The 25,308-nt window shown below is 41.5% G+C and overlaps 3 protein-coding genes across 3 annotated transcripts in view; 1 reads left to right on the top strand and 2 right to left on the bottom strand.

The window, feature by feature from the left end:
• Positions 1-329: 329 nt before the first annotated feature.
• LOC128812556 (protein phosphatase 1 regulatory subunit 3E-like) lies at positions 330-1,289 on the top strand. The gene has a single exon (XM_053986988.1). The coding sequence runs from the start codon at positions 330-332 to the stop codon at positions 1,287-1,289; it is 960 nt and encodes a 319-aa protein (XP_053842963.1).
• Positions 1,290-13,943: 12,654 nt separating this feature from the next.
• Positions 13,944-20,968, bottom strand: GCSH (glycine cleavage system protein H). Its single transcript, XM_053986989.1, has 5 exons — positions 20,837-20,968; positions 17,363-17,442; positions 16,318-16,381; positions 14,641-14,772; positions 13,944-14,073 (listed from the first exon to the last, which is right to left on the bottom strand). Exons 1-5 carry the CDS (start codon positions 20,955-20,957, stop codon positions 13,976-13,978), a joined length of 495 nt encoding a protein of 164 aa, XP_053842964.1. The 5' UTR covers positions 20,958-20,968; the 3' UTR covers positions 13,944-13,975.
• Positions 20,969-21,188: 220 nt separating this feature from the next.
• The window catches only part of LOC128812660 (polycystic kidney disease protein 1-like 2), a 36,159-nt gene continuing 32,039 nt past the window's right edge, over positions 21,189-25,308 (bottom strand). The window contains 4 exon segments of the mRNA XM_053987186.1: positions 21,189-21,837; positions 22,623-22,754; positions 23,918-24,019; positions 24,537-24,747. Of these exon segments, the coding sequence (XP_053843161.1) occupies positions 21,712-21,837; positions 22,623-22,754; positions 23,918-24,019; positions 24,537-24,747 (571 nt within the window). The 3' untranslated portion in view covers positions 21,189-21,711.

The raw sequence follows: 25,308 nt of genomic DNA on the forward strand, positions 1-25,308 counted from the left end.
ACACCGAGGCGGGCACTGGGGCGGGTGGGAGCCATGGGGAAGGAAGGATGGCTCGGGGCGTGTGTCGCTGCCTGACCGCGGCACGTCACCAGCGGCAGCGGCCAGAGCGCCGCGGTCCCGCCGCCGCCCCCGCACACATGCACCCGCCGGCATCCCCCGGGGCCGGCCGCGACCTGGACAGCGCCGACGGCATCCCGCTGGGTCCGGGCGAGAGACAGAGCCCGCGGGCCGGGCGCTAAAGCCTCGCCATCCGCACGCCGCGGTCCGAGAGGAGGAGCCCCGGGTGCCGCGCCAGCCGCCGGCACCGCCGCCGATCCCGCCGGCACCCCATGGATAAAGCGGGCTCGCTGCACAGCTCGGTGCCCGGGCCGCCGCCCCGGCTCTACCTGCCGCGCAACTTCAGCTGCAGCGCCTGCCTCTATGGCAGCCTGGCCGAGCAATGCAGGGCGGGCTGCAGCCCCGACGGCGACGCCGCGCCCACGCCCGTGGTGCGGGAAGCGGCGGGCGAGAAGCCGCCGCCGACCCGCGGCCGGGAGCCCACGCTGCCCGCCGTGCCCCCCAGCCCCACGCAGCGCCGCCGCGCCAAGTCGCTGCCCACGCCCGGCGACCGCAGCCTGCGCCCCGCGCTACAGCAGAGCCCGTCGCGCCGCAAGACCGTGCGGTTCGCCGACTCGCTGGGGCTGGAGCTCACCTCCGTGCACCTCTTCTGCGAGGCCGACCTGCCGCGGGTGCCGCTGCCCGCGCCGCCGACGCCGCGCCCCGCCGACCTCTTCAAGACCAGAAAGCCGCCGGCGCTGGGCGACCTAGAGCCGGTGCTGTTCGGGCCGCCGCCGCCGCTGCTGGAGCCGCTGTTCCCGCCGCAGCCCGGCGCCAGCCCCGGCTTCGCGGAGCGGGTGCGGCAGCACAAGGTGAGGCTGGAGTGGGTGCGGGCAGAGCCGGCAGCGCTGCGCGGGGCCGTGCGCGTCCTCAACCTCGCCTACGAGAAGGTGGTGTCGGTGCGCTACACGCTCAATGGCTGGGCCAGCTGCGCCGAGGCTGCCGCCACGTACCAGCCGCCCGCGCCGGCCGACGGCATCACCGACCGCTTCGCCTTCCTGCTGCCTCTGGGCGCCGCCGCCGCCGCCGCCGAGACCACGCTGGAGTTCGCCGTCCGCTACCGCGTCGCCGGCGCCGAGTACTGGGACAACAACGAGGGCAAGAACTACCGGCTGCGGGGCCGGCAGCGCGTCCCGCCCGCCGCAGGGCCCCCGCAGGACCCCGACAGCTCTGCCTGGATCCACTTCATCTGAAACGGGGGAGCGCGGAGCCCGCGCAGGGTCGGGGGAGCCCTCCCGGGGGAGCTCGGCGCGCTCCCCTCGGCGCCTGCCCCGCCGCCTCCCCGCGAGCCGCCCGCAGGAGTTTTCCGGAGTTCTGTTTACAGAGGGGTAATCTGTGTTTTCTGTGTCACTAGCGGGGCCGGGGGGAACCCTGGCTCGCCTCCCAGGCGCTCACGGGGTGTGGGCAGGGAGGCCGGGCGCGGGTTCCCCTCGGTGTCCCGAGCACTGTGGCTTCCACCAAAGCAGCGGCTGCCGGCCGGGCTCCGGTGACAGGGGCCGGGAGTGTGCGGGATTTGCTGGTCAGGAGCGGGTGAATGCACATCCTCCCGGTCCCGGAGGTCAGGCTGAGCTGCTGTCACCTCAGCAGGTTGCACGGAAGGCACTGCCGCAGGGCATCCCTCCCTCCTATTTGCCTAATCCTGCTCAAGCAAAGCCCGGCTCCGGCGAGGGCTGGATCGGCCCTCAGCGCCTCGCTGACCCGCTCGTGTTAATTGTCCCGCGGGGTCAAGGGCCTGATAGTGCAGGCTGAGGGACAGATTCGTTTTGAACCCAAAAAGACAAAAGTATGGATGCCCCAAGGCGTAGCTGTGTTTCATTATGCAGTGAAAGTATTCGATTTAAAGCAAAGTGGTTTTTTTGGTTTTTTTTTTTTATTTTTTTACTTTTGAACCCTGTTTCAAGTATTTAATCATAGTTAGAAAGCAGAAAAATAGCATCGCATCCAATTTGAAACACAACTCACTGAGAGATTTTTAAAAGAAAGTGTTTTGGTTTAGAATTTGTGTGGTACGTTGATGGGAAAGTTTGTTAGGATCTGGTGTTTGTTTCAGTAGGACTGGTCCCACAGAGCTGCTTGTGTTCAGGTCAGCAGGCAAGTCGTGGAATTGCACCAAAAGAACGAGAGACGACAGGAGTTGAATTCGTAATTCCAGTCTGCATCATGGGCAACACCTTCATTTTTATTCCTTTTGACAGTTTAATTAAACAGTATCGGTGCAGGAGCCTGCATTCTGAATTTTCTGCTCCAAATTCTTCATAATAATTTCAGTAAGTGATGGATTTTACAAAACTGGTGAGGTTTAATCAAAGAAATCAAAGAAAGTTCTACCTTGCCGTATGAAAGTGTATCAATCAAAATTACACAGCATACTGACTTCTGCCTTCAAAGGTATGTTTTAAATTATATTAGCACTAAACAAAGCATTTTCCTTTTTAAACATGCTTTTTCAGAAGTTCAGCTGAATACAGGTTGTGCTGGTGCCAAATCTGGGTGCTAATTTTCCAGGAGTGAGGCATGAATGTGTTTGCTGGAGTGGGGCCTCTGCAAATATAATGACAGTGGCAAAACCATGTCAGTGTGATTTTCTGGTTGTGAAGGGCTGTAAGACCAGGCCTTTAGGTTTTGAATTCTCTGTAGGTTGTTTTGGGATGAAATGCAATTTTTTTAAACTGCATTTTTGTGTTTCTTGGAAGGGTTAAGGGTCCCAAGCAGCTTGAGAAATGTCTGGAGTAAAGAGTTCTTGCAGAACCTTTTGACTCTGGTGAGAATTGAGAGCAGTTTTATCTCCTGAGGGTCTGATTCAGTGAGAATAATTAAACTTATAAATTCTGGGGGAAAAGAGGTCTGGAAACTCAATGGGAAAAGAATATTTAATTTCATTTCTCTAGATTGCTGGTTCTGATTTAATGGAAGTAATAGCAAGGCTACTTTCTGTAGTATTGGTAGCTTGGTTTTAATTTCCCAGTCAGTGTCCTAATCCCTGTGCTTTTAATGAAACTAAACTTAATAGAAATACACTGTCAGCATCTACTGAGTATTTCACATTTTAGTATATTAAGGTCCCCATCTTGTAATACAGTAATCCTGTAAATTACTAGAACACATTTATAAAGCTAGAATTGCACAGCTAGGGTCTTAAAATGTTCATGATTAAAGCATATTAAGTGGTGTATTTGATAAAGCAAGCCCAAGTGTCTTTTAGTTGAACTTTACTTTTTATAAGAGCCTTAATACTGGAGAGAAGGAAAAGGACTTGTCTCCATTTGAGAGCACTTTGAAATCTGGTAGAAATATAGCAAACCATCATTTATTTATGTGTTGTAACTTTCCAGAGCTTGGCCTTTTTAACTGACAGAGTGAGCCAACAGCAGCTATTTGGACTAATGAAAATGCTTGGAGAAAAAAAGTAGTTTCTATGCATTTTAGATCAACTGATGCTGCAACTCTGCTTATGAAGTTTTAACAGGATTTTCTGTTTATTTTTTCAATGGCTTTAAAAAACACAGTGCTAAAAAGCATTTTTAACACTGAGCAATTCTAGACCTCCAAGATTATTTTCCAGCGATTGGTAGTTTTCATTGTTGTTTGATTTATGTAGTTTTCATTGTAATTTGATTTATGCAGCATATGCTGGTCTCCAACAATCTCTAAAAGTCTATAAAAAAGTTTAAAAATCTCCTTCTAGCACCTGTGGCTTCAACACTTCCAATTTGGATTACTTAAGTGGATGTACCTGCATCAAGTGCACAAGGAGGTTGTTGTATTTCACTTTATTTTTGATCATGATTTAGGTGAACTTACTGTTGTTTTTGGTTGGAATTTTGCAGGCAGAATTGGGCTACATCTTTATAATACTGTTCAGATATTATTCTTTTATTTGTGGCCACCTTTGCCAAACACAAATCTGAATATTCAACCTTTGGAAGCATACTAGGAGAGGGTTTTACAAAACAGTCTCTTGAGCTTTCAAGCAGTTTTTCCTGACCTTAACCTAAATTTTGTGAGTAACTTTGTGGGCTTGATCAGAGATTATTGATGAGACATGTGCAAGTCCAGTAAAAGACCTGGTCTTGTAGAAGGTTTAGAGACAGTTCCATTGTAATGCCTGGGAAAGGGAAGGCTGCACCCAGCCAGCTTTGACCAGAGAATGCTATTGATGAAAATTGTGGAAGGAGATTGAGGGGTTTTCATTTATCAGGAGCATATGCCAAAACCGTGCTACTTCAATTACACACTTGCACTTCTATCACATGAATTTATTTCTGAGAAAGGTTTATTCACGTTTCCAAATATGTGTTCAGTTCAGTGGTTGGGAGTATTTTTCCACTGGCAGCATTCATGTTTTCAATCCATTAGATTTCAATCTGAGCCCATCTATTCCATCTAATACTTTCTAGAAGCACTGTGATAAGTGGAGATGAAATAGCAACATCAAATGATATTTATATAATACATAAACAATGACTTTGAGGAGAAAAACCTGTGTTAAAGGGGGTCATTTTCAAGTTGGCAGGACACCACTTATTTTATTGGGAGCTTGAGCAAAACATCATTTCAAAATTGTATTTCTAAAGAATACTGTTCAAGAAAAAAACTTTCACAAGCAAAGTTAAATATTTGGAAATTTTCAAGCCAATCTGTTTCTGGAAAAAATGGTTTTAAATGCATGAATGGGGTCCATGCCCCCTCCCTTTCCAAGTGATACCAGGATGGTTTAGGCAAGGCAATAATCCTTTGGTTGTGTACTTCAGTTGTAAGTGAATTATTCATTGCTTATCTCTCTGCAGGTGTAAAAATGTGTCTGTCATTTATGGTGCAAAGTTGTAGCTTTATGAAATGTGCCATGTTGTTTTGTGGGCTCATTTATCCAGCTAGTCAAGTTGTACTGTATGTCTGATAGACATGGGTGTTTGCTGCTTCACACTGGAACTGGTAGGGTTTTTGCATGTGACTCTATGCCTTCTGTGGCATTATTTTGGAGATTTACCCTAATTATTAGAAATCCTAAAACAAATGAGAACTATTAAGCGACCATAAATGGAATTTCAGCTAGCTAAACATATTATTTATTAGCATAAAATCAGTAACTGAAGGTGTTGTATTTGCTTTCACTAAATGTACATAATTTCAGGTAAATTAATTTTTTTCTCCTTTTACCAAGTAACTTTTTGATGTGAATGTGTGTGCCTCGGTATCTCAGTAAACAACAGAGTAAGTGCACACTCAGTTGTTTCAGCAGATGTGAGGGGCAAATCTATCACTTGAATGAACAAATGTCTGTTCATGCATGAGCATCATCCCTTTACAGATATGTGAAATGTTTTTCCATAATGCCAACAGGCAAGCAGCTGCTAATTTTAATGTAAAGTAACCTGCAGAATACTCAGAATCTGATTTTTTGAACATATCATATATTCAAATTTTTATGTGCCTTTCAGCGTTTCCTAGAAATAAAGCTCACGTGTTCCTTAGCTCTCCCACCACAAGTCCAATAATGAACTGGTCATTAAAATGAAATTTTTACAAAAATAAAATAATCCTAATTCCTGACACATTTTTAGCTATGCCAGAAATTGTGTATCTATAGCAGCCAGAAGGATTTGATAATATTTTCCCATATTACAGTGAAAGAAATGTCAGTCAGAAATATGTCTTCCTGGTGCACCTCTGCATTTATGTAGTTATGTAAAATAGAAACCAGTTGTGACTACAGTGAATATAACAGAGTGTGTTTGTTGTACATATTCACTTCTTGCACAAATATTCTAAATCTATATTCTATCTGAAGCCAGAAGTTCTAGTTTTCTATGAAATCTGTCTATGGAGACCTGGCCTTTTCAACTTTTACTGTTACTTACCTGATGCTGCATAATGCATACTGTTAATTTTTTTTTTTTTTTTTTTGATGGATTTAATCTGTCTGCAGGGTTTATATCATTAAACAAAAGTGCTCAGTGCAAAGAATGCCTGAAGTTAATTACTTTTACCTTCCAGCTATTCTGCGTGGCTTTTTGGCAAATCCTCGGTAATTCTGTTTCCTGTACAGACTCCACGTGCACATGCTTGGAGTAAGTAGAAGGATTATTAATGGAATGGAAATATTTTTGAGCACTGAAATTAAGGATTTTTCAAAATAAATAGTTCAAGGCAAGAAGTAAATATAGTCAGTCAATATTGCTGTAAAACAAAGACCACTGGCCTTATGTAGAGCTGATCAGTATTTTGTTTAAAATGGAAGACAGTGGTGTATTTCAAAATTAAACATGTTCAGGGAAACACACCTGTTTCAGTGAAGGTTTTCTCAGGTTCAGCTGATAGGAGAAAATTACCTAAAATAAAGAAGTGATAAGGTATTTCCTTACATCTGTGTATGGGCTTGAATGTAGGTCTTCCATGAGCAAAGCGGATACTGAGCTAAAACCATTGGCTACTGCTTGGAGGTTTTCTTTATCCAAGTTACAAATACTGTTTGAAAATACCCTCACAGAAAGGATTTTTGACCCTGGGTTTCCCCATCTCATATGAATATCCTCTTCATTAATCACTCTGGCTTTTGCTTGAGGCCTCTGTTGTTGAGGAAAGATTTGATTTTATTTTTATGCTACATAGGAAGAATATTTTACATTAGATTTTTGGAGGGGAAAGCAGGGAAATTTTTTCCTTGCAATTTTCATTTTTTACATATTAAACACGAGCATGAAGTATAAAAATTGCTTGAAATTACATATGCACTAGTGATTCCAAAGAATATAGCTAAGAATAATGTCAAGTGTGAGATGTGCTTTTTAAAAAACATGTGTGCTTTGATCTAGAAAGGCAGGGAGAAAGTCCTAGTCTCCAGTGCAAGCTATTAATGCCAGGGATTTCTTTCTATGCAATTCTATGATGCACCTGTTTTTATAGGGGTTAACTTGACTGGTGTAGTTCATGTATCAGTGTGTTATGTATAGAATACTCTGTTTAAAGTGTCATTAAGGAAATTGTGTGTCTTAAATGGTGTTACAACTTTAGGCTCTTTTTTGTCTAACCTGACTTCACTAAATCATAAGAAACTCCTCTGAATATCAATAACAAGACAATATTTCATAACATTGCATAATCAAGTCGCACACATTACACTTATCACCTTCTAGGACAAAAGTTGTGTTACTGTTGTGAGTTTCAAAATGTTTTGTATTACTGTATCTTAAAAAGCCAATTTGTGCTACACTTTTAAACGCAAAGAGCTGATAAGTGTGTTTGTAAAGCTGATCAAAAGTAGTCAAACTAAAATTGGCTGGGATTACTCATGTGTCAAGTCTCTGAACTGTGGTATAAAAAATATTTGTGTACCTCCTGTGCCTCCTTCATGGAGGGGCACCCTGGGTGCAAAACCTGCCAACATCTTGACACGAATCCAGGTTGCACTGCAGGAAAATTGCTGTGACAGAATTGCTGTTCTTGGAGAGGTTTGAACAAACCCAACTCCTCCCTTGTAGCGTTACACAAACAGAGGTTCTGTCTGTTGAAGAGAGTGTTCTTCAACATGAAGGTTTTTATTACTGTTTCTTTGATTTACTGTGACTTCATTCTGAAAAAAAAGATTGTTACTTAACTCTGTACTTGACTAGTAAATTACTTTTAGTTGTAGTGTCTTCTGCAATGTTTCTATTTCACCAAATAATGTTTGTTTCTAATGTTTGTAAAAGTTAATGTAATATCACCAAAAGTCAAAATCAACATTTTCTAATAATGCCTTGTAATTTACCTAGCCTTACAGTATTTCAGAAAATTTTCCACCAAAACTGCATCTAGTCACTGCTTGTCACAATTATGAAAAAGAGATATTTATAAACCTGTAGCTTCTAGCTGCCATTAAAAATTAATGAGACAAATCATGAGCATGTGGTGACTATAAACTCTTTTTTTTTTTTTTTACTTAATCCACAAACCATGATGACTTTTTTGTTGAGGATCTGAAGCAGCGATGTTCCAAAACCTCTACTGTGCATGTTGGGATGTACCTGCAAATCTGAGACAAATACCTGATATTTGGGACACATTTCCCAGCCTGTCTTGAGCATGTCTCCATTGAGCGTTCTCCGTGGAAGCTGCAGGAGGAGTTCTGGTTGTGGATGGGATGGGAGTGGATGTAAAAGCATATGGCAGTTTTTATTGTCTTGTTTCAATAGCACCTTTTCAGTCCCATTTCAGCATTCTGTGGTTGAGGAAGGGCTGCCTGAACTGCAGAGCTGAGGCTGTCCCTCTATCAGCTAAATGATCCCAAGCATTCTTCCAAATATTCTTTCTCTGTCCATTGCCTACTTTAAAATACTTGTTTCTTGAATTGTTACGATGTGCTGCTATTCAATCTCTCAGTGTGTTCAGCATCTTCTCTTGCAATGCCAAGAAAAGTTTTCAGCTTTTCTTTAACTAACACTTTCTAAGCCTTTTTTATAATACAGATAAAAAGCCATATAGCTGCAAGGAGAAAAAATGTTCTGTGTTTGTTCTCATGTAATTGGTACAACTTATTTTTCTATCCTCTTTCAGAAACATCTGCCTAGCTGTCTCATTAATAATATTTTTTTTTTGTGCATGTGTTTCTTTGGAAGGGTTCAGTAATTAATATTAGCCCTAGATTTCTTTCTTTCTTTTTTTTTTTTTTCCAGAGGGATTTTTCATGATTTAACATCCATCTAATCTTTCTGTTCAAGTAAAAATGAACTCTTAGCCCACATAAATTACAGAATCCAGAACTATTTTCTTAACATACCATTACATAAATATTAGACTGCATTAGTTAGAATCACAGAGTGTAATTTAGATTTCTTTTGGTAAGGAATATGCTTTGAATTTAAAACTGCTGTTATACTTGAATGGTCCTAAAGTAATGAGATTACAGTTCTGAGTGAAGATTATAATGAAGTTTAATGTAGTTTTATATTGTTCTTGGATTAATTTTTCTTTTAGTTCATTATTCCATGGGACAGTATGGTAATTCATCTGATGATTAATCAGAATTACATGTTGTAGATAGTCTTATTAATAACAGGAATTAAAATAAGTATTCAGACAGTCCTACTACTAATGATAATAATAACCATTGTGGATGAGAGTGATACACTGCAGGAAAAAGGAGCTCTACAAGGGGGATTTTACACTGCTTTTATCACTGGCTTTGCCTTTCCAGTTGTGGCACAAGTGAGGACTTCTCTGAACAGCTTGGACACTTAATTCTGTCATTTTCTCTTGATCCAGACCCACGCACTAAAGAAGGGAGGCAGGTGATGGCAGAAAGCAGAAGTTTGTGTCCTGAGAAGTGCAGACTCATCCTCCTGTCCTGTGGATTGACTTTCATGGGCAGAGAAAGGTACGAGTGCTGTACCTGCATTTAAATGTTTCTCTCCACAAAATACTTTCAACAGCATAAATAATTAAACACTATAAACAATTAACAAATAAAACAGCCTAATAGCAAAGGATGTAGGACATTTGTACTGCATTAAAAATAGATCAGGTCTGAAGTGACTGAATTGTGCTTTGTCAGGGAGAGACATCAATATTGTGGGGCAAACTAAGCAATCCAGATACCACAGAGTCAATTCTCCTGCCAAGGACTGTTCTTAGACTGTCTCACAGTGTGGAGAGAGTGGAGAAAATTACATAAAGGACACTCCTAAGCTGCTCTCAAAATTTGTCTGTGCCATCTGCAGCATATCTTGGTGGCAATTTGCAAAGGTTGGATGTTGCTCGAGAGTGTTTTAATGTTGCCTTACAGGCATGAGGTCCTGTTCCCTGGAAATACAATCCCCGAGGGTGCTGTTTTCCATCAGTTCAGTCACATGACGATGGGTCCAAGGAAACTAGGTTTAAGTTAATTTCTTTGTTACATGCAGTGCTGTGAGAAATGTGTTTGTGTGTTTTAAACATTTTCAATGGTGTCTTCATCTTTTCTGCTGCTCTTGCAGCTGCCCTGGGCGAGTGCGTGGCCCCGGAGCTGCGCTGAGCCTGCGGCCCCGGGAGCTCCCTGCCCCGGCTCCAAGGTTCCAAGTGCCACCGTGTGGTGAATTTGTGCGATAATGCCTATTTTTAATTGCAGTCATTTCAGTCAGAGCACCGTTTGCGACCTGAAGCATTTTTTTCCACTGATGACCTGTGTTTATTAAATAATTCTGCGATATTCTTAGGTTTTCTTTCTCTCCTCCAGAATACTTAGTGCAGGTGGTGCAGTCCCCTTTGCCTCTTTGCCGTGTGAGCTGCCCACACCACAGCAGAAAAGCCTCGTGTGCCCAGAGGTTGATTGATTGCTGCAGTTCAGTTTGTTCACTCGGCTGGGCTGAAGATGGATGTCGTGTCCTTTCTGTGTCAGTTTGGCAGATTAAAACTCAGTGATGGGAACCATTTCCACGGGGGTATTTTAGATTCCCAACCTATCAGTGTGAAGGAAAAGGAAAGAGAATCCTTAGCCAAAGGACATCACTTGTCTGCAGACACCAGTTCAGGCAAGCATTGGATACTGAGATTTGCTGCACTTCTATTCAGAGCTGCTTAACAGGTTGTCTCAGTGCTAATTTAATGAGAGTGAAGATGACATTGCCCTTCTTTTATGCTCATCAAAACACTTGGCAGTGTTTTGATGTATTTTAGTTCTTTTAGTTTTAAATGTTGTTGGTTTTTTTTTTTTTCTCTCTCTCTAGTAAGAAGTAATAAATACATGATTTCTATTTATATACATTACAAGCCCAAGAGTCACAGAGAGATGCAGCACCCCACTGACTAAAAAACAGACAAAATGTAAGGTATTCAAGCTTTTGGGGACTGGCATTGATTAAAATCTTGGAAAATAAAATATGGATTGAAAAACTTAGTTCCAAGTTTAGCTTCTATTAGTCAGATAGATAATTGGGCAGATAAAGATGTTGGTACTTGTGGAACAGTGAGGAAGTGTTGGTACAAAGAAAGATGATGATATAATTAACCCCCAGGAGACAGAGTTGTTGTGGAATTATAACTTGCTGTAAAGCAAATCTCTCTATACTGAATCTATAATGTGTATAAATTACTCTGTAATTGTTAAGTTCTTAAGCTCAGGATCAAGACTTAAGAGGTCACAGATAAAGTGATTCTTTTTGTAAGAAATCACCCTTTTTATTAATTTTCTGTAGGAGCACACACTGGTGAACAAGTTTGATGTTGTCCCCAACAATTTATACAAAAGCATTTAAAATTGTGTCATAGACCAAAGGTAATGCACATTCTCTCCATCTTTTTATGTTGATGAACACATTTGTTGTGGATTCATGTCAGCAAGTGCTGCATTCATGCTCTTGTAGTCTGCCTGAGGCTTCCTGCTGCTGCTGAACTTAGTGAAGTCATGAGATGCTTGGAGCTCTGCTTGGGTAGCAAACATCAAACAAGGAAAAACACATTGTTTTAGCAGCATAATTCAGGTAGTTGTGTGAATTATAAAAAGGTATAAAAATATTTGGTCCAATAGACATAATTTGTCCTAAACTACAGCACACCACAGCTCTTGGCATAAACCACACAAAACAAAAAAAAAAAAACAAAAAAAAAAAAAAAAAAAAAAACAAAAAAAAAACAAAAAAAAAAAAAAAGGGAACAATAGTACTTAGCTGCTATTGTTCCCATTTTAAGAGGAATAAGTCACTTTAAAATTGTATAAAATTGTAAAACAATTAGGGATAGAGATGTTCTTGATCCTCCTCTTTAAGCTACAGAACATCACTTTTCCACCTGTACACCATGAAAGAGAGGTTGAATTCTGTTTCAGGTACTTTTCCCAGACAGTTGTCATTTATCCACACACATGTATGTAAACTGTTAATACAGTTTAAATGGGCAAAGTTTGAGAAGAGAACAGGTTCACCAGCTTTTATTGTTCCCCAGGTTCCCTAGGTCATTGCAGAAATTACTATTTTATTAATTAAAATAAAAGAATACAAACATTTTAAGGGAAAATGGTATAAAAATGTGTTACATTTTTATAATCTCTACAGGGGAGATCAACAAGGGTCACGTGTTACATGACAAAGAATGAAGGGCCTGTTAATCTCCAGCCAAGTGGGAAAAAAGATGGTGAAAGAAACAGTATCAAGAAATATTTTCCTGCATTCCTACTTCCATTTGCCTACACTTACTGTATTTGAAACAAACTTTCTCTTTCCCACCTGAAGTGCACAAGGGGTAAAAGACAAACTGAGGCAGGGAGTTTGTAAGAGGCCGGGACCAAGCTCCCAGCTCTCTGAGCCCTGAATGTTGTCACAATAAATACTGCATGGAACTGTGAATAATGGATAAGTACTGAGAGCTTTTAAAACATTTGCACTAGGTTTACAAGAGCCTTCTGTTTATCAGCCACTGCCAAGTTAGAACTCCTTTGGAACAGTCAAACTCCCTCATTCCTCTTACTCATTTTGCAGTTTAACTCCTGTGGAGAAGATGAAACCATCTTAAATACACAGTGGATTCTCTCTTGGCAGGGCTTTGATGTGTGACTTGTGCAGCAAAGGTTTGCTCCTAGGATTTAAACCCAAAAACCACCAAAGCAATTACTTTGACATCCCTTCAGATCGTAAAAGAAACCCTTTTTATACATTACAAAGGTTTCTATATTACCAGCAGTGTATTTATGCACTTTAGAAGGCGAGTGATTCACATCCCTTTAGAAAGAAGGAACTTTCAAAGCAACATGAATTTTGCTTTAGTCATCTTACATGAATTAAGCATTCCCCTGCTTCCTCTTAGATCTACCTAAATCGTTGGGGTTTGTTCCCATTTTGTGCTTAGCTGCTAATAACCATTTTAAAATTGTGGGAAAAAGTTTTAGACCAAAACTCTGCTGTACTATTGTGTTTTCCTAAAGTTCAGGTGTGTACAACTCCATCTTACCATCAGATGTCACATCAACTTTGAGTTCACATTTGTGGATTCATTAAATATTAAGTCTAATGGAATCAGCTGCTTTAGTTCACTGGTTTGCAAAGGGTAAGTTTTGGATTCAGTTCTGTGATGTCATTAGAGCAGTTGGCTACTTGATCTTAAATACAGCCACATGTGGATACATGGTATGTCAAACTATTTCCACAAGTACCTGCTCCGGTGAAATCACCACAATTGCCAGGCAAAAGACGTAAAATGAACTCCTTAATTATGTGTGACTTAGGTAGTGTTCACTAGACAAAAATACAGCCTAAATAACCCACTGTAGAACCTTGATGAACAACCACTGCAGGAGCTTTGCACACTAAGAAAGCACAGAAAGGGGAAGGCAGGGCCCTCATCCCTCCTGTCTCAAAGGCAGGACTACTTGATTACACAGTAAAAAGAAATTTAAAAAAGAAGGAAATCAAAGGATTAATAAGTTCTGTAAAGAAATAAAAATCATGCAGAGAGGTAGTTGATATGGCTTCTCCTTTTTTGGTATCATCTTTGTAACCCTAAGAAAGAATAACAAGAGTAGGTTAGGAAGACACTGCTTTTCAGTGGTTTGGGAGCAATAGAAAAGTATTTCAGGGAAAACTACAGTCCAGGTCATGAGAACAGTCATGTGCCTATGACAAAATTAACAAGTTTAGGCTGTTGTTACTAAATTTGATGTCAAATGACTCTATGGAACTATATATTTCAGCAAGTGAATTTTGTTTCCCAAAATATTATAGATAACATCTGCAGTTACATGAATCAGACAACACAATAAAAAATCCTCACAGGTACAAAGATGTGAAACACATTTATCACTGTAATTATTTATAGTCTTGTATATGTGATCTTAAGTGGTATTTTTCAAGTTGCCAAAACTGGATATTCAGTATTTCCTTAATTGATGACAAACTACACTGAGATATTTTATATGAATTTATTTCATTATTCCAGCTCAGTCCTCAATGGATTTTATGTATTTCTCATAGGCATCTTCAGTCATCAGTTCATCAAGTTCAGCAGGGTTTGCCACAGTCATCTTGATAAGCCAACCTGTAGTTAGGAAAATAAAAAGAATTGCTAATATCCTACAAGAACAATTCAATCATGTTACTGCCTTAGGAAAGCATTCCCAGCAGGAACAACTAGCCTTGGATCACTGAAGAATCAACCAGGTTTTTGTGCAGGCAGAACAACATTTCAGTATTTTAAAAAATGAATAACCAACCAACTCATCATAAGAAATGACTTTTTGAGTCAGAGCAGTTGTGTAATTTAGTGACAGTAACATAGGGAGATGCTGTCTCGAAAGAATAAAGGAGCCTGACCTCTCAGTGTCATGAACTCTTACAAGACCCAAAACCCAGAAATGCAGTCAAGGCAAATAGATTTAAATTCAGCCACAGTATATATCTGAAAATAAGATGTTGTAAAACAGCTGTTCAAAGAAGACACTGTGATAATGCTTTTATGTTAAATTTTACTGGGCTTGAACTATATTCAGTATATTCCATTTAAGTCTCCACACCATTAAACTGGAAAAACAGGAATTGCAGAGCCATTTGTAGTAGCAAGAATCCACACAGTATTCATTATTCAAAGATAGAAGTGACATCTTACCATCTTGATAACAGGATTTATTGACAAGCCCTGGATTATCTGCAAGGGCAGCATTAATCTCAGTCACTTCTCCTGAGAGAGGGGAGTAGAGTTCACTAGCAGCTTTCACACTTTCCAAAGCCCCAAACTCATCTGAAACAGAGAATATGATTGCATGTTTCTAGGGGAAAACACAAAGCATTTCCATTTGTTCAGTCAGACATCCTGGTGATGACCCAACCAGTGAAGAAATGTCTTGATCTTATGCAAGAAAACGGATTGAAGTTACCCACTTTATGACATGGATCAGCATTATGAAATTTGATGTTTATGCTCTTGAATTCTGGGGAATTTGTGCTAGCTGGCTACTACAGAAGGGACAGGAATTCCTTACATTTGGTTAATCCTTTGTCTGAAGCCCACAGCACACATGATATTGACTTAGAAGGAACAACACCCAGCTCTTGCTGCAAGAGACTGAAATATGCCTTTTATCTATAATTTAAAACTTTTTATTTGTAATTTGGTTACAAAATCAACAAAGCCACAATTTCAGCAATCCCATTTTTCCTTCAGAAACACTATCAAGAGTTATATTTGCACTCACTGGAAAACACACATTAGTATTCAGAAGCACCACACTGGAAGCACCCAGCAGCTCTTCCCTTTTTCCTGTTTTGTAGGGAGTTATGGAAATGGTGCCTGGAGCAAAGTTAATCCAGAGCAGCTCTCAGCCACAAGCAAACAAGACAGAGGCTGAAGGAACAGGGAGCTGTCACAAGAGTAGATAGGCACCAGGACAAGGGATCTGAGAACAACTTGTTCTGGGAAAGCCTGGAATTAGACTGAGGCCAGAATGGGTAGAAAAGAGAAGAACTTAAATGGAAATTAAATTCCTTCAAATAAAGCAAAACTACAAGTTGGCTAATTAAAATCCTACACAGAGAGACCTTTTGTCTAACAGTCAGTATTCAGTGTAATAGATTTGGCCAAAACAGTTTGATGGGGATCTATTCCACAAGAAGGATGGCAGAAGAAAGGCTTTCTACTTTACCTCATAAACCCCCATTTCTTTTTAAAAAATTGTCTCAAAATAATGACAATTTTTTCTTCTTATACTACTGAGACAGCTCTCCACCATAATACAGGGAAAGATTTTTAATTTCTACCTCTTAATGTTCACTTTCTTTAACAGGAAAAGTTACATAATTGGATGATGAAGAATGTAACAACTTGTACATCACTAACAAGCAAAAACTGTGATCATATTTGATACCTCAAAATTACTGAGTCTCTATATTCATAGAAAAATTAGAGCTTGATATCAATTAGAAGTTTCACATCATGCAACTCACAAAGTGCATAACTGGAGAATTACAAATAAACACTTGAAAGTTCAGATCATATTTTAAAAACAGAGTATAGATAAAATTATCACAAAAATATTTTAATACTTTATTTTTGAATCAATATCTTCATGGTTTAAAAAGTGTGTATTTTCTGCTGTTAAGCACAGTCTGACAGTGAGAACTGAAAATTAAAGCTGTCTCTTGTAGAAATACCTGAATTTATTTTGCATCCAGGAGCTTTACAATGGTATTAGTAACCATAAATATTATTTCAGAAAATTTATCTTTGCCAGGGAAGAGTGGGATGAGTAGAATAATCACTTCAGGAGCAACTAGAACTGAAACTTACCATGTTTACTCAATTTTGTCCCAACTTCTGGAAGACTACAGTAAACAACATCTCCTAATGCTTCCTTAAAAGAAAAATAAAAGCATTAGAGCATACATTTAACAAAACTACATATAGGAGAGAACTGTTACAGTGACTCTAGAATCTGCATATAAATATTCCCTGTCTCTAAATATTGTCCTCATTCTTTACAGATTGCATATTTTTCACTTTTTCTTAGCAAATACTTAATGTGAATAAACTGCTGTGTTATCATGACCCAAATACCAAATTATTGTTTCTCTATTGCAGTGCTAATAACCCTCAGGCTCAGTTTATATGCAGATTTCTTCTGGCAGAATGAGGAATAACATCTGCTGATCTTAGCATCAGCTACAGAGAGCTGTTAGCACACAGTTTGTCCTCACTGACTTAACTGGGACCCTTATCATCATAAAAATTGTCTCAACTCTTCCCTGACACATGTATCCTATTTCACAAAAGACCAGAGAGTATTACTGACAGACTTGTAATTAAAAGAAATGCTGCTTGTTCTGAGAAACATTAATTCCGTTTATTGATAGCTTGTCCCATTCTTTAAGTTTTACGTACTGCCCAGAATTTGCCTGTGACTATTCCAAATCAAGTACCTGCATGAGAACAAAAAATCCAAAGGAATTCCTGTCCTAGAGTAAAAACTATATGCCATGCTGTACATCTGTTCACAACTGTTCTTTAGCCAGAGGGATTTCACCATCTTTGTGTCCAAAGGAAATTTGACCTAAAAACGTACATAATGTCCTCTTCACACAGCCACGAACTGCCCAGGCTTAGACCTGAACACTGAAATCTCTCACCAAGTTCAGCTCTCCACAGGCTCAATCTGAAGCCATTGAGACCTTATCAGAATGTTGAAGTGGCACAAATATCACAAAGAATGCTCACTGTGTTGCATATGCAATTAAAACAATAAAAAAAAACCCCCGTAAATGTCCAAAGAGCAAGGACTGAGCAGCTCGGCATAAATAAATATTGCAGACCTGGGCAAGGGCAGAGGGATCAATACCTGTGCAAAATTGCTGATTCCTACTGTTCCAATGCCATTTTCCACAGATATCCACTCGTGCTTGTCTGTGAATTTGCGGGCTGAAAGGAAACAAAGCTGACATTTCAGAAAGAAGTGACGTGTTGCTCGCTTAAATACAGTAACACATTTGCAGGCTTAAACCGTGGGGCTTTTCACTGAGTTTGTTCATTTTTCTTGGAAAATATTTTAACCAGCACATGCAATTTACAGAAGCTCAGAGAACATGCTCAGTGACAGGGCAGAGGCTCACTGGGTGTCCTGCTCAGAGTATTATCAGTTCCTGTGCAATCATCTAGAGACTGATAAAGTACAGGAGCAAAAAGAGCAGTTCTACTTCAAACAGAAGTGCAAATCTAAAGCTTTGATGTGTATTTTACTCATAGTTATACATTTCTATGATAGCACAGTGGCTTTTCAAACATATTTAGTGTTTATTTCTGATAACTACTTATTATGGCTGGGAAGGCCAGTGTTGGTGACTCTAGAAACATTGTGAGCATTACAGCATCTCATTCAAAGTGCAAAGCTGGCACAGTTCTGTGTATTATTAAGGCAAATTAATACAGGACAAATTAATAAGGCAACTCGTACAGACAACTGCTACTTAATAGAATTGCTCTCTGTTAATATTGTTACTGTGAGAAGAACACAGTAGTTATTCTGTATCACTTTGAAATAGGTCTGTTAAAACCTTGTTAAGTCCTTTCACAGCATGTTTACAATTCTCCTTACATTTCAGATCTGGAAGATTCAAAACAGCTTTATTATAGGCAATTGTTTTTATAAAGTCATATGGAGAAACTTCAAAAGAAGTTACTGAAACAAGTAACATTTTTCTTGCTAACATTTTTCCTGGAACTTTTCTTACTCTGAGAATTTTCAGCCTGCCATGTCCATTTTCTCATTTCTACATAATATCCCTGTAGATACCTTCCTACTTTAAAAAAAAATTGTAATTAATTTATGTTTATTTTCCTCTTTCAGTACCCATCCAGTCAGGCAAGGGATGTTGCAGAAACTGGAAAAGGCAACTTCTGAAACAGCTCCCTGAGTGATTAGTGCCACAGTAGTACAGCTGCACCTTCCTTTTGAGTTCAACTCTCCTCTCAAGCTCATCCTGTGGGCTGAACTCTTTAAGGCAAACACCAGAGAAATTACACTTCTGCACCTGTATACTGGTATACTCCTTGTGTATTTTCTAAAATTGTACATGAAGGAAAACAGAAGCTCTCACTGTAGACCTGCTAAAATCTTTCCAGACAGTCAATACTTTAAGCTTCTTCAGTTGCAGTGATCCTCTTGTGTCTGAAAAGTTCAAGAGTAGGAAGTCTCAGATAAAATGGTTTGTCTTAGGGCCCAAATATTATAGAGCTCAGTAGAACAATATGTGGGTTTGCAAGTATAATACACAAACAAACATGAGTCAACTGTAAACATGAAGTATTTTCCCATGAATTATCAGTCAAAATCCACAGAATTTCATCTAGCACTACTTATAACTACAAAAAAAAAAATCTCATTACACACTCTAATGAACAGTCTTAAATGTCTCAAATCATTTTGGGTCAAGATGTTAAACTCATGGGGATTCTATTGGAAATGAGTAATGAACCGTAAGAATGGGGAATGACAATTGACAAATCTCAAGCTCAAGCTGGACATTAATGATGTTACACATTGCACAAAGAAGCCAACCAGTACATTGTTATTCAGGATAATAATAGTGTATGGAATCTGTTTTTAAAGCAAGGCTAATAAAAAAACCAGAAGATTTTCATACTAGTTAGGAATACAGCAGTGAAATGTCCCGAACAGTTAGAAGAGCGTGTAACTTTCTTGTAGGACAAAAGGAAAAAAAAAACCCAACAAACCAAAACAATAAAAACGTGAAAAATTAAAATTCTGAGCATGCAACAAAAAACACTGCAAATAAAGTAAAGGTCAAATTAAAAACAGTTAATAAGTAATCTCAAAATTTGAACTTTGAGCTTATGTGGTCGGCCCATTAAATAAATCAACCTAAAGGAATATGAAATGTCAATGCATACCAAATCTCTCTCTGCATTCTTTTACAGAAGAGCAGCAGAATTTACTCTAGCTTCATTCATTTCAACAGGACTTTGGTTTCAGTTTAACTAGCACACTCTGAACTCAGCCCTTCATTCAGTGCAATCTGCCTCTATTAAGTATTTCATATATATCTGAAGAATGAACTCACACCTCCACAAAGAGGCATACAAAACTTTTCCTCTCTGCCTCAAACAAAAGCACTGTTTGTTATTCCTTCAAGTGATATATGTAGAAAAACAATGGGTACCTTGGCCAGAATAGTGAAAAACAGCTTAGATCTTGACTCAGTTTGCAAGTAATGAACAATAAATAATATTTCTTTCACTTGCAGCAGAAGGCAATTAAACAGGTAGGTTTAAGATTGTCTGGAAAGAAATGGATGAACTCTTCTTAGTGGTAGTCATTATTTTTACAGCCTATTCTCCTCCTCTTCTTGCCCACTTTTTAAACATTTCTGTTTGTTAGAGTACCACAGGTTCTCTTTTTCAGACTTTCGTGGGTAACTTCCATTCAAAGAGAGCTTTGACAGCAGTAGATGCTTTCAGAATTAAGTACACCAAATGCAAAATCACAGCAAGCACTGATGCACGGGTCCATGCGCTGCCGTGCCGCTCGTGCAGCTGTGGCTGCACAGGAGCCAGAGCGGCTCAGGGCCCTGCAAGCCTGGCTGGGTCTGTCTGGCTGCCCACGCCAGTCCCTGCTGCGGCTCTGCCTTCGCCAGACACCCACCCCTGCCCCTTTCTTGTGCTGCTGATGCTCCTTGGAGCCAACATCGAGCTCTTTGTGAGCGGCGATCCCAGGAAAAGTGATCCGCTACTTTGGGCAAGCTGGTGTGCTCCCCGCTCGGCCCTCTCTGCGAAGCCTCTTTCCCCTCTCCCAGAGGGGACTGAGCCGCTTTGCTCGAAACTGCAGTGTGGAGATGAGGTTAAAAGTTTCTGGCCAACTAACGGAGGTGAAGCTGCTCCTGTGGGAGCGCGGTCGGGAGTGCCAGGCGCGCCCGGGGCAGGTGAGGGGCGCTCGGGGGTTCAGCCATCTTGCGAGGTTCTCCGGGCCCCGCCGACACCGGGGGGCTCCGGGCGGCTGCAGCATCGCGCTCCGAGGGGCCGCCGGGACACGGCACGGCGGGAGGCAGGGGAGGAGGGAGGGATAGAGGGACAGAGGGCGGCTGCCGCCCGGGGCCGCCAGCGGGACCCGCACTCCGGCCGCTCCGCACACCCAGCCCCGCCTGGCGGGGGCTTCCCCCGCGGGCTGGACCGGGGCGAGCCCCCGCAGCCCACCGTGCCCACCGTCCCGGGCACAGGCACCGCCGGCTCCCCGCAGCACCGGGCCGCCGTCCCACCCGCCCGCCGCGCACCTCCCTCCCTCCCTCGGGCCGCCACTCACCGGCCAGCAGTAGCGAGCTGGTGCCCAGCCTGCGGGCCGCGGGCTCCCGCGGCGGCAGCGGGAGGCGCGGGCAGCGCGGCGCCAGCACCGGCCCGACCCGCCGCAGCGCTCGCCACGCCATCTTTGCCGGGGGCGGGCGGGGGCGGCGCCGGCGGGCGGCGGCGATGGCGGCGGGGCGAGGCGGGGCCGGCGGTGGCGGTGGCCGAAGGGACCCGCGGGACCGGGGGAGCGGCCCGGGCTCGGCCGCTTGCCCCGCCGGCAGCGGGCACGGGGCCCTGAGGGAGGGGAGCCGCCATGTTCCGTGCGCCGCCGCGGCCGAGACGGAGAGGATGTAGCCAGACAGTGCAACAGCCGCTCGGTGTTTATTAAACAAATACAGGCGCCAAGACTACAGCAAGTGCACGTGGGACGTTTCGCCTTAGGGTTACCGCTATTTCTTAGCTATTACTCCAGAATAACGTGCCGGCAGCACTTTTAAGGGTGAACACCGCGTCGTATTCCCAGAATCACCGAATAGGCTGAGTTGGAAGGGACCCACAAGGATCGAAGTCCAACTCCTGGCCCTGCAGAGACACCCCAACAATCCCACATGTGCCTGAGAGCATTGTCCAAATGCTCTCTTAGGCTTGGGGCCGTGCCCATTCCTGGGGAGCCTGTTCAGTGCCCGAACACCCTCTGGGTGAAGAACCTTTTTCTAATATCCAACACAAACACCCCCTGACACAGCTCCAGCCATTCCCTTGGGTAAACCCATTTTAATCAGAAGCTGTAATAACCTAAGCCTATAGCCTAACCTAACTTTAACCACTGCAGCTGATAGCAAACAAGTAAATGCTTTGCCCACAAGCAAAGTGACTTTTCAAGGTGGTCTTCAGTCACTCGCTGACAGGTTGTTCCAGCTGTTCACCAGCGACCGGCTTCTCTTCCTGCTTGCATTTTATCCCAAAGAAACTGAAGAGTTTCATCAGCATTAGATCAACAATCTCCTCTTCTTCTGAAGCCTGAAATAGTAACAAATAAGTTACTCAGAGGGGCACACCCAGAGTGGATTCAGTCTCTGTTGAAGCCAGGGGAAGTTGCAAGACAAAATCTCTACTTGAGGTGAAATAATCCAACTTTCAACAGAGTATGAGCGACTGCCAAGCAAAACGTTGTGCCAATATTTTTATCCAGACAGAAGCCCCACATTAGTATGGACACTACAGAAATTTTGGCTGTCAAATCACATAGAAATCTCTCTACAGGAGCCTGGAGTGCACTTTCCAGCTCCCATACAGCTCATGGTATACACAATGAGACACACACCATTTGAAGATGAAGTAAATGAGAAAAACTAAATATATATTGTATTATATCAACCATATCCTTTGTTTTCATCTCCCTTGACTTTACTTAAAACATACAGGAATTTTGGGCAGTACTGGAGTGTTAAGACGAATTTCACACCACACTACCAATAGCTTGAATGGGTCAGGCACACACAGTGAGAGTTTAAAAGAAGCTATAAAGCCTCATGCACTTCAGTAGCAGTTTGGCACTGATTTCAATAGAGCCCAGCACAAGCTTAAGAGTTTTTTGATGGATGTAGTATGTGAAGAGAAGGCTACAAATCAGATCTGAACAGGGACTCATCTGAACAGGAATGGACAGTGTAAATCTGGAAAATCTTGAGTGTACTTTCTGAGCAAATGTTGCCTTCTTAAGAGGTGGCTTTCATCCATGGCTGAATACCTTAGTAAGCACTGAACAAAAAATGTTAAAAGCAAGAGAGCTTAGATGAACAAACCTGGTAATGCTTCTGCTCCTCACTAAAAGCAACCAGAATCACCGAAATGAACAGATTCAGTACCACAAATGTCATAAAAATGATGCAGGATCCAATTAAGAAGGAGCCTAAAATTGGATTGTAGTCCAAGACCTGTATAATGCATAAGGTAAGATATCAAAAAACCAAAAAAGCATACATACCTGTCTACATATATACATACAAGCAGTTAAGACCCAATAAGAAGTCTATCACCTTGAAAATCCTGTGTCTAATCAATTATGACATATGTATTATACACATATATAAATTTTCTACTCTAGTATTGTCCTTTGTTGATATGATATAGTACAAAGACAACAGAATATTTTATATATATGTGTGTGAATATGGGCAGTCTTCGGAGGTTTTTAAGTATTTACATTTAATTGTGATGGTATGACAGTTTCACATGAAAATCCACAAACCTGGAGATCTGTTTATCTACAGAACACTTGAAGCTTCCTAATGCCTCAGCTTTCAAAATAGGTGAAATCCCTGCATGCATTTCATTTATTTTACTGTATGCTTTACAAAGAAGCACAGTCAGACTGTCAGAGACACTTATAAACCAAGGGTTGTGAAAAATCAAACCACTAATTTTTATATAAGCTACAACATAGGGATATATTTTCATGATTAACATGAATGGCATGTAGAGGTGAAAATGTGCCAAATGTGCCAAATTACTGATCTTCAAAGCCACCCATGTCCTACTGGATCCATGGTCTAAAAACATCCACCAAGGAGGATGTTTTTCACAGTCAGAGATGTTCAAGAATTAATCCACAAAGAAATGTTCAAAGGATATTGAAATATTTGAAAGATCTTACTGAAAAAGTAGTATACAAAGAATAACAAAAAAAAAAATAGCATAAAGTTCCCTTGTGGAAGGCCTTGCCTTTCTTGGGAAGATAGAGGGGGTGTTCAGAACAAACACAGGGCTTTGTTAACAATTCTATCTGTAGCTTTCTATGGAAATTGGTCAAAACTTTTTTTAATCAATTAGTAACTTCTCTAGTTGAAATTTGAGCAGGATTCTTAATGAAAGGTTCATTATGAGCCTTCTCATGGTCGAAATAGAACATGAAAGAGGTTTCACTTGATGTCCTTTTCTTGCTTAGAAAGGATGACTGCTTTAGGGAGCTGTGGAGCTTGTAAAATTAGATTAATGTTTAGCACTGATTGAAAGTCCTTCTATTTGCTGGGTCAAAGCATATTTGATAGCTGAGATACCAATTGTATGGCTGTAAACTTCTCAAAATTAGATGTGGTACCTCCTCATAATTGAAGATTCCCAGCTGAAGACTGACCATGGTCTCTGCCGAATCAAGGAGAGTTTTGTAAGAGTAGAGCTTCCAGCCAAATATCAGGTTTGCCTGCAGAGGACAGAAGTCATGTCTTGTGTCATGATCAGAGTCCTTGCTGCAAAATGTGTTTAACTTGAAGACCTTTCATCATGGATATGAGAATGTCTTGTATCTGCTCAGCCTGCCACTAAATATATAAAAATAGAACTATTTCCCACTCATGATTAGCCAAACAGAAAATGGCACTTCCTGAATGGTCCACAATTTAAGCTTTATCCAGAAAATCCTTTTTCCAGTACTTTGTTCTTTGTCACATCTATGACACATAAAGAGTCCTTATTTTTCAGCTCAGTTTTTGGTTTTTCACTAGATTTCAGTTTGCAAAGAACAGACAAGTGGATGTTTTAACTTCTTTCACTCATACAGAAGACTTGGGCTCCAAGCTGCTAAACTAAGATTTAGAAAGGCAGCTTTATTCCATTTTACATGGCAAAGCTATGTTGCTTTTAGCATTCAAAAATAGTTGATTTAACCTGACAGTACCTGGGAGCAGACTGCAGACAAGAGAAAGCACTGTGGTACTCACAGCAATGGAATAGGCGAGAAACATGATTGCAATAACAGTGATGAATCCAGAGATATCACCCCATGCCCTCCTTAGTGTTGAAGTGATCATGTTCAGTTTAGGGTTGAGCCTCAGCAGATGCCACAGTTTCACTGTGGAGAGAAGCACCAGGAATGCAATCAGGTAGCCAAGAACTGCATCAGCTCTCGCTGTTTCACTGAAGCTTATGGAGCTGTTAGGGAAAAAAAGAAAATACATAATATACCATGCACACAGAATCTTTTGAAGTGCATAAATGGGTATTGCTAGAAAAGCCTGTGCTGGGGTTTCAGTGGAGACCTAATGTGTTCCTGCTTGAGTGTTCCCACCTGCACTTCCTACTGTGTGCACATAAAAAGCTCAGTTGTGCATGTCTAAGAATTTTAAGGAGAGGAGGTCTAGGCTACAGCCCAAATTCTGCTCATTATCCTGTGATTTTATCATCTCTTTGGTGTGTAACCATTTTTAAAAAGATATTATAATCTTCCATTCTGTACTAAATATTCTATTTTTGTCCTCTGACCAATGGATTTTTACAACAAAGAACAAGGTAGTTTATGTGCTTTCTGGGTAGATGTCCTGTAGCAGAAAGGCTTGTTGGTTCACAAGAGGGTGATGCAGACAGGAAAGCAGGAGCTAAAAAGGGGAACTTGGTGCTCAAGTCTGCTGAATTTTATTGGAGCAGTATCAGAAGAAAATCCTATTGCTGACACAAATCTAAGCCCCGACACACTTACAGCCTTCAGGAATATAT

This window comes from Vidua macroura, chromosome 11 (assembly GCF_024509145.1).
Source record: "Vidua macroura isolate BioBank_ID:100142 chromosome 11, ASM2450914v1, whole genome shotgun sequence".
Taxonomy (NCBI): domain Eukaryota; kingdom Metazoa; phylum Chordata; class Aves; order Passeriformes; family Viduidae; genus Vidua; species Vidua macroura.